This window comes from Carcharodon carcharias, chromosome 8, assembly GCF_017639515.1.
Source record: "Carcharodon carcharias isolate sCarCar2 chromosome 8, sCarCar2.pri, whole genome shotgun sequence".
Taxonomy (NCBI): Eukaryota; Metazoa; Chordata; class Chondrichthyes; order Lamniformes; family Lamnidae; genus Carcharodon; species Carcharodon carcharias.
Window position 1 is genome coordinate 90,490,310 of NC_054474.1, and position 13,590 is coordinate 90,503,899.

Genomic DNA, 13,590 nt, shown 5'->3' on the forward strand with positions numbered 1-13,590 from the left:
TTCTGTATTCTGTATTATCAGAGACTTCCCCTTTTGTTCTTGTTGCCATCCCTATTTTACTTGCTTAAAACCTATTGTGCTTCTGACTTTTCCCAGTTCCAATAAAAGATTATTGATTTGAAATGTTAGCTCTGTTTCTCTCTCCACTGATGCTGCTGCTAAATATGCCTAGCATTTTCTGCTTTTATCAAGAGCTATATCTTGTCCCTTTCACAGAGATTTTAACAGTTGTCTGCTAGCTGTCTATTTCACAAAGACTGATAACAGCAGTATGCTATCCCTTTAACATAAGGACTATTATAAGGACCTCATGCTGACTATCTCTTTCGTAGAGATCAGTAATAGCTAAACACCTGCAGCCCTCTCAGGTGAATGCAAAAGTTCCCATGGCAATGTTTCAAAAAAGAGCAGGGGGTTCTCCCCAGTATCCTGGTAAATATTTATCCTTGTGTCAAAAGGCGCTATATTAATGCAACTTTTCTTTTTACAAAGTCAGCATCTGGTTTTCTGCTACTTATCCCACTCTCAAACAATTCCAATTTCAGCAATAGTCAGCAGCTAGCTTTTGATTTCTTTGTGCCTTCAAAGACAGAAGCTGCTATCGATCCCTGAGGGGGGCCTGGCTTAGTTTCAGCTTAAAACAAAAGGAAATTAACCCCTTTTTCTCGCTATGGTGTTGCATCCTTGTTGGGATTGAGCCGTCGTCTGTCGATAGCCCTCCACTACTTTGGTCCACGTGTGAGGCTAGGCAGTTGAACGCTGTCAATCTAGCTGACTGTGGCAGGGCACTCACTACAGGTAAACCAGATGTTGCCCTCATCCACCAGCCATTTTCCAACAGGAATCACTGGGGTGAACCAGGCCAACTTTTCTCTTTCTATTGGATATTGTAATTTACATCAGTTGACAAATTAGACATCTATTCCGCAAGGCTCAGTAGCACACCACCTGTGCCAAACATGATACACTGATGCCACTCAACATCTGCCTTGATAAACTTACACATCCTTATCAAAGAATTCAGTGAGAACAAGTTAGCTTGGATAGACTGCCACCTAGTGGTGATAGCACTGAGATTTACTTTCTTTATACAGCAGCTGCATTGTCATTTCAACTTATCATTACCTCCTCTGTCACTCACCAAGAAGCCCCTCCTCAGATGTCCAGCTGGGTGGGATTAAAGGTTCCACTCTTCCCTATCCAGTAGTAACATGACAAGATCCTGTGCTGGCTTCAACTCCCTTTCTGCACCTTTACCTTTGGAGTTTCTTTTTTTCATTTGCAAGTTGAACTCTCAGCATCATCATCTGAAAACACAAAACAAAAACAAAATTACCTGGAAAAACTCAGCAGGTCTGGCAGCATCGGCGGAGAAGAAAAGTGTTGACGTTTCGAGTCCTCATGAGCCTTCAGCAGAACTAGGTGAATCCAAGGAAGGGGTGAAATATAAGCTGGTTTAAGGTGTGTGTGTGTGTGTGTGTGTGTGTGGGGTGGGTGGGGGGGGGGGATGGAGGCGGAGGGTTTGGGTGGGGAGAGAGAAGTGGAGGGGGGTGGTGTGGTTGTAGGGACAAACAAGCAGTGATAGAAGCAGATCATCAAAAGATGTCACAGACAACAGAACAAAAGAACACATAGGTGTTAAAGTTGGTGATATTATCTAAATGAATGTGCTAATTAAGAATGGATGGTAGGGCACTCAAGGTATAGCTCTAGTTGGGGTGGGGGGAGCATAAAAGTTTTAAAAATATTTAAAAATAATGGAAATAGGTGAGAAAAGAAAAATCTATATAATTTATTGGAAAAAACAAAAGGAAGGGGGAAGAAACAGAAAGGGGGTGGGGATGGAGGAGGGAGCTCAAGACCTAAAGTTGTTGAATTCAATATTCGGTCTGGAAGGCTGTAAAGTGCCTAGTTGGAAGATGAGATGTTGTTCCTCCAGTTTGCATTGGGCTTCACTGGAACAATGCAGCAAGCCAAGGACAGACATGTGGGCAAGAGAGCAGGGTGGAGTGTTAAAATGGCAAGCGACAGGGAGGTTTGGGTCATTCTTGCGGACAGACCGCAGGTGTTCTGCAAAGCGGTCGCCCAGTTTACGTTTGGTCTCCCCAATGTAGAGGAGACCACATTGGGAGCAACGAATGCAGTAGACTAAGTTGGGGGAAATGCAAGTGAAATGCTGCTTCACTTGAACGGAGTGTTTGGGCCCTTGGACGGTGAGGAGAGAGGAAGTGAAGGGGCAGGTGTTACATCTTTTGCGTGGGCATGGGGTGGTGCCATAGGAGGAGGTTGAGGAGTAGGAGGTGATGGAGAAGTGGACCAGGGTGTCCCGGAGGGAACGATCCCTACGGAATGCCGACGTTGGGGGGGGGGGGGGTGAAGGGAAGATGTGTTTGGTGGTGGCATCATGCTGGAGTTGGCGGAAATGGCGGAGGATGATCCTTTGAATGCGGAGGCTGGTGGGGTGGTAAGTGAGGACAAGGGGAACCCTATCATGTTTCTGGGAGGGAGGAGAAGGCGTGAGGGCGGATGCGCGGGAGATGGGCCGGACACGGTTGAGGGCCCTGTCAATGACCGTGGATGGAAACCTCGGTTAAGGAAGAAGGAGGACATGTCAGAGGAACTGTTTTTGAAGGTAGCATCATCGGAACAGATGCGACGGAGTCGAAGGAACTGAGAGAATGGGATGGAGTCTTTACAGGAAGCGGGGTGTGAGGAGCTGTAGTCGAGGTAGCTGTGGGAGTCGGTAGGTTTGTAATGGATATTGGTGGACAGTCTATCACCAGAGATTGAGACAGAGAGGTCAAGGAAGGGAAGGGAAGTATCAGGGATGGACCACGTGAAAATGATGGAGGGGTGGAGATTGGAAGCAAAATTAATAAATTTTTCCAAGTCCCGACGAGAGCATGAAGCAGCACCGAAGTAATCATCGATGTACCGGAGAAAGAGTTGTGAAAGGGGGCCGGAGTAGGATTGGAACAAGGAATGTTCCACATACCCCATAAAGAGACAGGCATAGCTGGGGCCCATGCGGGTACCCATAGCCATACCTTTTATTTGGAGGAAGAGAGAGGAGTTGAAGGAGAAATTGTTCAGTGTGAGAACAAGTTCAGCCAGACGGAGGAGAGTAGTGGTGGATGGGGATTGTTCGGGCCTCTGTTCGAGGAATAAGCTAAGGGCCCTCAGACCATCCTGGTGGGGATTGGAGGTGTAGAGGGATTGGACATCCATGGTGAAGAGGAAGCGGTTGGGGCCAGGGAACTGGAAATTGTTGATGTGACGTAAGGTGTCAGAGGAATCACGGATGTAGGTGGGAAGGGACTGGACAAGGGGAGAGAGAAGGGAATCAAGATAACGAGAAATGAGTTCTGTGGGGCAGGAGCAAGCTGACATGATCGGTCTACCGGGACAGTTCTGTTTTCGGATTTTGGTTGGAGGTAGAAGCGGGCCGTCCGAGGTTGGGTGACTATCAGGTTGGAAGCTGTGGGAGGAAGATCCCCAGAGGAGATGAGGTCAGTGACAGTCCTGGAAACAATGGCTTGATGTTCAGTGGTGAGGTCATGGTCCAGGGAGAGGTAGGAGGAAGTGTCTGTGAGTTGACGTTCAGCCTCTGCGAGGTAGAGGTCAGTGCGCCAGACAACAACAGCACCACTCTTGTCAGCGGGTTTGATGACAATGTCAGGGTTGGACCTGAGAGAATGGAGTGCAGTAAGTTCAGAGAGAGAGAGATTAGAATGGGTGAGAGCAGCAGAGAAATTGAGATGACTAATGTTGCGCCGACAGTTCTCAATGAAAAGATCAAGAGAAGGTAAGAATCCAGAGGGATGGGTCCAGGTGGAGGGAGAATATTGGAGGTGGGTGAAAGGATCTGTTGATCAGAGAGAGGACTCCTGCCCAAAGAAGTGAGCCCGGAGACGAAGACGGCGAAAGAAGAGTTCAGCATCATGCCGAGCCCGAAATTCATTGAGGTGAGGGCCTAAGGGTATGAAACTAAGTCCTTTGCTGAGCACTGAACGTTCAGCATCGGAGAAGGGAAGGTCAGGGGGTACAGTGAATACACGGCTGGGGCTGGGATTGGAAGATGGGGTTTTTTTTATCTCTGTTTTTATCTGAAAACACAAGTTTGACATATACAATGATGATACCCAGCACCACCTCACCACCATCTCTCTCGACTCCTTCACCGTCTCGGTGTTGTCAAACTGCTTATCTGACACCCAGTGCTGGATGAACTATTATTTCCTCCAATTAAGTATCAAGAAAACTAAAGCTATTGTCTTTATCTTTTGCCACAAACACCAGATCCCAGCCACTGATTCCATTCCCGACCCTACCACTGCCTCAGGCTGATACAGACTGTAACCCCTGTGTCCTGTTTGCCCCCAAACCTGGAACCCCTTATTCTCTCCATTTCATCCCCCCCGAACTCTGTCACCCTCTTCTTCAGGTGTTCCTTAAAACCTACCTCTTTGGCCAAGCATTTGCTCACCTGTCCTAAAGTCAGCTTCTTTGAGCTCAGTGGGAGTTTTCGTCTGATTATGCTTCTGTGATGTGCCTTGGGACACTAAATGTGCTAATTAAAGGAAATTGTTGTTGTGGCTGTGATTTCCATAAAATAATTGTGTCACTTTACCCATTTATTTCTGATTTGTTGCATGAATGTGTTAGACACACTGACAGAGCCAGGATGGATGGAGACACGAATGATGGAGAGAAAAGCATATCAGTTGAGAGAGCTGTCAAATTTTAATAAAGTGATATGATGCCACATAATACATAAATATGTCCTTATAATCAATAAGTACATGAAAGATATTATTTCACAAAATTCAGAAGAGAAACATATTACGTTTAACTACTTTATACAGGGAATCAGACTGCTGGAGGAGGCAGGAGAGACAGACCTCCGCTAGCCTGACTGCAAGGTACATTCTTAATTACCGATGTAAATTGAATTTTATTTCTTTAGCTGGGATTGCAAGTATATAGCAATATAGGAACACAAAGAAAATTAAGCATTTTGCTCTGATTTTAGCTAGATATAAAGTTTAACGCATAAGATTTTAGTGCCAGCTTTATATAAACAAAAGTACTGACACAACCTAAGGGCAGGATTTTCCCAGAGGGGGCAGGGCCCACTCCCCGACGTGTAAAATGACGCGGTGACATCAGGCGGAACTCCCAACGTCACTGTGCCCCATTTAAATTTCCAAGTAGGCGGGGGCACAGCAAAATCAGCTGTGCGCTCGCCAACCTGTCAATGGCCAATTGAGGCCATTGACAGAGTCATTTAACTAATTAATGGACCTGCCCGTCCAACTTTAAGATTGGCGGGCAGGACAGGACCCCTGGCGGGCATTAGAAAAAGCAGGAAACCTCATCCACGGGCGGGATGAGGGTTAATGTAGGTTTTTAAAAATTTAATTAAAGTTTTTGTAAAAATTATGGACATGTTCCAACTCATGTGACAGTGTCACATGAAGGGACATGTCAGGGATTTTTTTTTCTATTTTTAATATTGTTGACGGTAGAGGCGATCTCCCTGAGGCAGCACTTAGTCTCAGGGAGATCAGTGCGGTTCTTTCGTGCACATGCGTGAAAAAGCGCATTCTCAGGTTTAAGGAACCCATCCCCCCACCTGCACACAGGGAGTGCATAGCACTTCCATGTGGACATCATGCTGGGTGGGCCTTAATTGACCCACCCACATAAAATGGCACCGAGGTGCGCCCGCACTTCAACTTCACCCCCGGGGGAACCGACGGGGGAAAATCCTGCCCTAAGTGTTACGAAAAGATTGGTCCAGATCTTCCGGCCAGTGCCAATAGTGTGCACGGGGCCCGACCCTTTTGCGATTTTTCAGCCCAGACTTCAGATCCCAGCTGAAGCATCATGGGTCAGCACAGACATCCACAGAGAAGACTGAGTGCAAGAAAACGGAAGGGAAGACACACCCTCTTTCACAACAGTAGCTGTCGGATTCAGGGAAGTTTTTAAAGTCTTTCAGTCAGTAAATGAGATAGTGAATGGATAAGTGGGTGGTCAGGTGGAATGGTAGTTGGTTTGGGGTGGGTAGTCAAGTCATGGAGATTATTTGGGAGGTGGGGGAAGGGGGGTGTTGGTTGTGGTCCTCAGTTCAGTTTACACCGAGTTAGACCAGGTATTAACCAGCATAACACTTCCAGGATAAGCATGCGGTAAGTCCCACGTATCTGGACCAAGTGTCTGAGCTCATTGTTAGAGAATTTCTGGAGGGCCCCAGGCAGCAGTAATCAGCCCATCTGATGTCTAAAATTCCTGGACAATTACTGCGCATGTGTGTGTTGGGACTTCCATGGCGGGTTCCTGATGCACATCGCCCAACATATGTCCAACCTCCGATGACATGGATACCGGAAGATTTGGACCATTGTCCGTCTCCAAACTGGGTGCTTGTGAAAGGAACCAAGCCACACAACTCAAAAACGTTGAGATTTGTTCAGATACATGTTGGTGTCCTCTATTGAATTCAAGAAACAATCAGCGAAATTTCACAAAGCCCTGGTAACTGTTTCAGAGGAAATTCATCAAGTTGGAGCTCTTCAACAATCCTTTAAGATTCCACCCACACCCCTCCTAAATTGAAGACTGTGAAGTATTGTATGAATGGAGTCCCGCTGGGGATCAGTAAACCAATGACTTCCATTGTAGCTGAGAATATAAAATAAGGGCCAAATATATCAAATCTAATTATAATAGTCCAGCATTGTTTGCAAGCCATTTACTTGTTCAACATCTGCTGCAAAGATATGCCATTTATTCACTTGTTCAATTGTTCTCAGATAAATTTGGTTGGTGATTAAACCTTAAATACAAAACAGGGTCGAGCACTGGGCCAATTTACCATTTACTGAAGATGCAAGAAACACTTTGTGGAGACATGGGATAGTACCAAAAGCCAAATCTAAAGATAGAGTTTCTGTTCCTTACCTTGGGCACACCATATAGGTGTGAACACTCTAGGATGTATAAGAATAGTCACAAGAATAAGAATAAGTCTGAGGCATGGGCCAAATATGTACCTTGGATATAGAGGGTAAAAGAAAACTCAAAAGAACATGTCCATTGCTGTTTTCTTCTTAAACTTTAGTTCAAATTCACATCCCCAGAATTATCTTGGACATCAGACAAGTTTCTTCCTTTGTTCTTTCACTGCTCCTTTTCCTTTGTACCTTATCTCTGATCTTGGGAACTTTACAGACCTCTCACCATGTTCTTTCCTCCCCACTTTCCCTTGGCTCCAAACTCTTTTAGACGCTATGCACCCCTAACATTTTTGATTCGACAAAAATTTGTCAACCTAAGAGGAAACTGTTTTCTCTCCCTCTCTCTCCGATGCTACCTGACCTGAGTGCCTCCAGCATTTTCTTTTGTTTCAGTTCACTTACCGAGTCCACAGCCCAAATCTGCTTCCTGTTCTCTCTCTCGCTATGATGGCAGTGGCTGAAAATCTGGATCTTTGCCCATCACTAATTGGTGGCACAAAGTCAAATAAAACCAGTTTCATGCATTGGGGTTTGGCACTACCAACCAGTTAGTGCATGTTGGTGCTGATCTATCAGTTCTGTTGCAGCATGTGATTGACTCAATGTCATCACTTTATATGATCAATTATCCCAGTCAGTTTTAAAATTTTGTTCTTCCTCTCATGCTGCTGAGGTATGGCCCCACACAAAAAGCAGCCTTGACCCAAGTGTCCAAACTTTGTGCAAGCCTAAATTGAGTGCTATTTCACCATGGAAAGCATCACCATCCAGCTGAACCCTGTCTGCACCAGGTTATCCATGCATTTGCACATTTCAGGTTGGTGAAAGGAGCACCTGAGCTTTTTTGTGTAAAATTATATATGTATTTGTATAAATGAGAATGAATTTTACCTTTCTTTTACAAATTTAGGAAGGGGAGTAGGTCTGCTGTACATTCAGTTAGGTTATGGCTCATCTGTACCTCAATTCCATTTACCTGCTTTTACTCCTTATCCCTTGATAGCCTTATCCAACAAAAATATTTTAACCTCAGTCTTGAAAGCTCCGAATGCCCCACCAGAATCTGTAGCATTTTGAGAGAGGCCCAGACTTCAAGCACACTTTTGAGGGGGAAAAAAAATTGCATTTTGTATGTTACCTATTTAAATATTAAGCAATCACTGTTTTCAGGCAGTGTAGTCCATTTAGGTTATGAAAACACAAAACATTTATATATACACATTTATATATGTCCGCCATCCCAATGCACTGCACTGGCAAAAATCCTGTTTTAAATACTCAATGTGGTGTATCACTGGCATGATCAGCACTTATTGACCATCCCTAACTGTCTTTAAGTGAGTCGCCTTCTTGAACCATTTGTCAAGGTTTAATACAACGGAGGGATTTACTAAACCATTTCAGAGAGAGGCTAAGAGTCAACTACATTGCTGTGGGTCTGAAGTCACATATAGGTCAGGCCAGGTAAGAGCAGCAAGTTTCCTTCCCCAAGACATTAGTGAAACAGGTTTCTTTTTTAACAACAATCCAAAAGGTTCATGGTCACTTTTACTGATACCAGTTTTTTATTCGCTGATATTATTCAACCCAATTCAAATTTCTCAAACCACCATGAACTCCTCTGGATCACTAGTCCATCAAAATAATCACTGCACTACCAAACCTGTACAATGCTTACAAAATAAGTAAGACAAGAAAGTCATATGCTGTTAAGGCATCAGTGAATTTGACTCTGGGCAAAACACCCAAATCAACAAGGTTCAATTTTCAATTAAAGGATTTGTAGGTAACAAGGACACATTAGTTTTTAACTTGAACCCAAACACTGACTAACAAAACTTACACAAATTTTTTGTTGAGATTTATTTTTCTTCCCCCTTCCAGCCAGTGTTCTGAAATGTTTTTTCCCCTCAGTCCCTCTCTAGGGTGCCAAGTTATGATTTCAGTCACCATTCATCCTCCAGCATCTTGCCCAAATGGTTACTTTCCTTCTGTGAATCTAGATAGGGAGTGCTAGCCTATTCAACTGCAGGGGGCATCATAGCCAAGATTGCTCCTATCCTCAACTGACTTATGCTCGTGTCTATGAACGCACACACGCACACAAATAAAAGTCAACACGACTCATTGGAATAATCAAGAGTGGGGAACTTTGGTTGATTTGCTCCGCCATATCCCAGCCACACACAACACAGACAGGGGATAGAACCTACAACCCTTCTTGAATAGTATGGCTCACCTTTTACATTGCATATGTGGTGGTGAAACATGACTAAAAGCCACTGTACAGATACTAGCTGACTGTCAGAGTGCTTCACAGTATACTGAACCCAGAATTCCAGCCTTCAGCATACAAGTAGACTGAAGTGTTGCCTAAGGTTGTTCTCTGCACACATTACTCAATCAAATCCATACCAGTGAAAACCCCACTCTAGATTCTCAGAGTAAATATAAATTGTCCCACAGCAACAAATAACAAGCAATTAAATTGTCTATTTGGACCAAAGAACCTCAGCAGGTATTTTATTTAATATTTACACCTTTGATATTGCTCCACTGAGAATTATTTTGTTTAAATACAGAATTCAACCTGGAATGTCTGTTTTCGTTATTTAAAAGAATGAAAATAAGCACACAGCAGTAATGAATGAAAACTCACAACATGAAAAAACCAAGACAAAAACTCCAGGTCATTTCCAGCCCTTTCAGCTAGGCTGAACTGTAAACAGATTAATTTGACCTCTATTCAATTCCCAGCAGGGTAACCTCTACTGATCTGCTGAACACGTTTACTTATTAGCCTGCTCTATGTTGCATGGGGGTAGAAGGCGTAAGAGAAAGGGTGGGCAGGAAGCACTATTACATTCAGGTGCACTGCACAAGCTGCTGGTATACCAGCTCTGCGGCTGCTTCTATATTCAGCGCCACAGTGATGGAAGGGTATCAGCACAGAACGAAGAGCTTCAAGCATGGCTCATTTCCTTTTAACCTTTTAGGGTGCTCCCAACGATTGCTGTGCACACTTGGAGTGTCAATGGAAATGAAATGACTTTCTCTGCACACCTCCTGAGGGGCCTAGAACACCCTCCTCAGGCCACCTCTTTCATAATATTGGGCACAGCCAGAGGTGGGAGAGGCACATATCCATATGACTTCAGTAAAGAGAAAATGCTGCAAAACTTTGGAACAGCTGGCATTGCTCACTCTTGTATACTTCTATCCATTATTTTTTTATCTTCAGCTGCAAGAAAAAGGTTAAACCTGTGTATTTGGCAAATTTGGCTAGCGTTTTCTATTCCTGTAATGTGTAAAGAGAAATTTTCACCTGGGCCCCATTTCTGTGGCTGTCATTTTGCTGTGGAGAGTAAACCATTGCCAGCATTCCACTGTAGGTGGCTTGGTAGAAAATTAAAGCCATGCCAATCTTTCATTAAGTTGAATCTCAATCACACACAAAATATAACCTAGTGTTCAGAAAATTCGCTAATTTACTGTACAGTACAATTGGTTTTGAATAACATCTGGGAAGAGATCTGCAGTACCTGATGGTAAGCAACACTGTCAAGGTAATGAATGGCTTGTGGTGTGACAGTGCAGGAAGCAATAAGCAACGAAGGTGAAATGTGAGAAGACAAACTCTCCAGGTATGGACCACAAAATGGCACAGTGGCCTCTAACCCATGTCTGGTCTGAAACCCGGAAGTCAGCATGGGACAATTGCTGTAATGGATATATTCATACAGCTTAGCACTAGCTGAAAGTAGGACTTAGGAATGAGGAGTTTGTACTGGGGTAAAGGCCACATAGGCCAGTATGCCTGCCATTGCACAGGAGCTCATGGGGGGAAAGTTTAAAACATTCCCTCTCTGAAAATCTGGGTCATACTGAAATTGTATGTGTACAAATTCAATGTTTTATCATGTATATGATCCAAACTCAGCACACAAGGGCTGCTTGTCAAAAAAAAACAACTTACTCTTGCATGAAGTAACCTGCAATCAACATACTTCTGGTTTCAACCAACCTCACGACAAAGCAAGGAAGCTACACTTAGACAGAGATAAATGGCAATGCAGCAGGAACATGTTCCTATGTATGCACAAGGTGTGACAGTATTTTGCTGAAGCACATTGTCCTTTGTTCAATTCACTTGTCCCTTGAAGGACCAGCATTGGAGAGGACAGAAGGATAAAGAAAGTTGCAGGTAGCACTTCAGTTGATAAGTCCCTTTGGCGTTGTGTTTTTTTTTTCGTTTTTGACTGTTGCAGTGCTCAGCACTTGTTCTGAGTTCAATCACAGTTAAAGTTTCTCATGTACTTCTGAAGAGCGCACAACCTAGGACAGAGAGATCCACTCGGGCTCACTGTCCATGCTTCTTAGAGAGATATCTGCAGGCAGAAGAGATGGAAATGAGCAATTAAAAAGTACAATTGTGCAGTTGACTAGTGAGCAATACCAATGGCACCAATGTCCACGGGCAGGACAAATCTAGGAAATGATTTCAAAAACCCTGTGTCACCCAGATTTTCACTCCTGAGTTGGTTAGTGCAAATTGGGAAATCTCACGATTCGGCGCATCCACTTCAGGAAAAATACCAACTCATGCCAAGCCATGCAACCCCCCATGACCACTTATAGACTCCATGCCAACTTAATGCTAACCCATACACCCCTCCCCCACCCTTTGCACTTACACCCTCCATGCCAACTCAATAAATATCCCCCATAGGCTGACCACAGGAGTCATGTTGCGATGAAATAAAGATCCATATAGCTGTTACAGCTTTCACTCCCATTGACGAAAGCCTATTCAAAACATTTAAATCCACTCAAGTACTTAATCCCTGATAAAAGTAGTTAGAATCATAACTCCACAAAGACAGCTGATCCTTTAATAACCTCTTCAAGCTGTCAATCAAACTGTGAATTTAGAAACCCCTACTGAGATGATAGGTTGTGATAAGCAGCCGAGTATTAATAATGACAATGATAGCCCTTGGGGTAATGTCAACGACAGCTATTGTAACTGCTAAAGCAGATTTTTTTTCCAACTCGTACTGACACAGACAAAGGGCTAGGCGTTTAAATAACTTGACAGCTTGAGGTTTCTTTTTGCCTCTCACTGACACAGGCAGGTTGGTTTATAAATCTTTTAAAAGGCTGTGGATTTAAATAACGTATCAGCTTTATAGACCTTATCCGCCTTTCAACAGCTTTTACAACAAATCTAAAAGTTTGTAACTCCTACATTGTAGGCTAAGGCCCTTGTTACAATGAAAATGGGGTCTGTTTTAAACTCAACACTGAATTCAAATGGCCCTGCTGAGTTCAGGTTTTCCATGCGAGAGTCATGACCCATTCCCTTCCCAGCAAAAATGGGAGTGAGACTTCTGGATCAGGATCCTGCCCGCCATTTTGTAAGGGCTGTGGAGTCCCCACAACTCAGCAAAAACCCAGGCCTCAGCGTCAGATACTATTGGATGCTGAAAGCAATTCCCTCTGCTCTTCCCCATTGTGCGTCAGTCCCAAATTTAGAAGAATATTCCTCCCACATAGCTCCACTCCACCATTTGCACCAATGATAAACAACCCATTCTGGGCCTCCCTGTTCGAGATTTCTAATTAGTGCAAATCTGGAGACTCGTTTTGGACTATTCTGTGCCACCATGCCCTAACTCTCAATCCTTAACAGTCACAGGAGATGTTCATCCCATCAGTCTAGGTCAGATTTGAATTTAGGCCCCAGAGGTGAAAAGAGCAATGCCAAACCATACAACACATATGTAGGTCATCATTCGGCACAACCTGCGTTCCCATTTGATTGCTCTTTCAATAGTCCTGCATGTTTCCCCTTGAAATAGAGATCCAATTCCCTTTCGAAAGTTTGTCAAATCTTCTTCCACCACCCTTTAAGGCAATGAATTCCAGAATGTATCAATACATTAAGTAAATATACAGTATCATTAACATCCAGAGACATGGCACAGAGAAGCAGTAACAGAAGTCTCTGGAGTGATGGCTGAAACCATGTTCAAACACAGAGGTTTTGAGGAGGCTTTTGAACGATAGGAAAGAAGTATCCAGGTGGAGGGTTTTAGGCAGGAAGTTCTATCTGAGGGCAGAAAACAGAAATTAATATAGAAATAAGAAATAAACACCCTCTTTCCACAGTACCATGATGTGAAGTGGCAGAGTTTGGGGTCTGTCCTTATTGAAGACTCCCTGCCAAGGAAAGATGTTGACATCATTCAGCAACTGGAGCACATGCGGAGATGCTAACAGCTGAACCATGGCCCTTGTTGTTCGACAGCATGCACAGTGGGAGGTAGGAGACGTCCTTACCTTTCCCAGTGTTTATGATTAAGATCCGTGAAGTCATCTAGCTTGCCAATCTCCTTTAGGTACTGGGACAGTTTCAGGAGCTCCCTGTCTTTATCTCGGTTGAGGTGAGCCTTCATGAAAGGTCTAATCTGGAAACAGATGACAATAAAACATATACATCTTGCCACAGTAATGCCTCATGTCATGAAACTAATCACACTGACAAATGCAAACTTTTCTTTCTCTC

At 43.9% G+C, this 13,590-nt stretch overlaps 1 protein-coding gene across 3 annotated transcripts in view; it reads right to left on the minus strand.

The window, feature by feature from the left end:
- Nucleotides 1–9,517: 9,517 nt before the first annotated feature.
- Nucleotides 9,518–13,590, minus strand: part of ublcp1 (ubiquitin-like domain containing CTD phosphatase 1) — a 37,072-nt gene continuing 32,999 nt past the window's right edge. For 2 of the 3 annotated variants that reach the window (XM_041193754.1, XM_041193753.1), the window contains 2 exons: nucleotides 13,365–13,492; nucleotides 9,518–11,410 (listed from right to left, as the gene is read on the minus strand). In XM_041193754.1, coding sequence (XP_041049688.1) covers nucleotides 11,383–11,410; nucleotides 13,365–13,492 — 156 coding nt within the window. In that variant the 3' untranslated portion in view covers nucleotides 9,518–11,382. Of the gene's footprint in view, nucleotides 11,411–13,196; nucleotides 13,493–13,590 lie in introns of all 3 variants that reach the window. The other variant, XR_005943811.1, reaches the window with a different exon arrangement.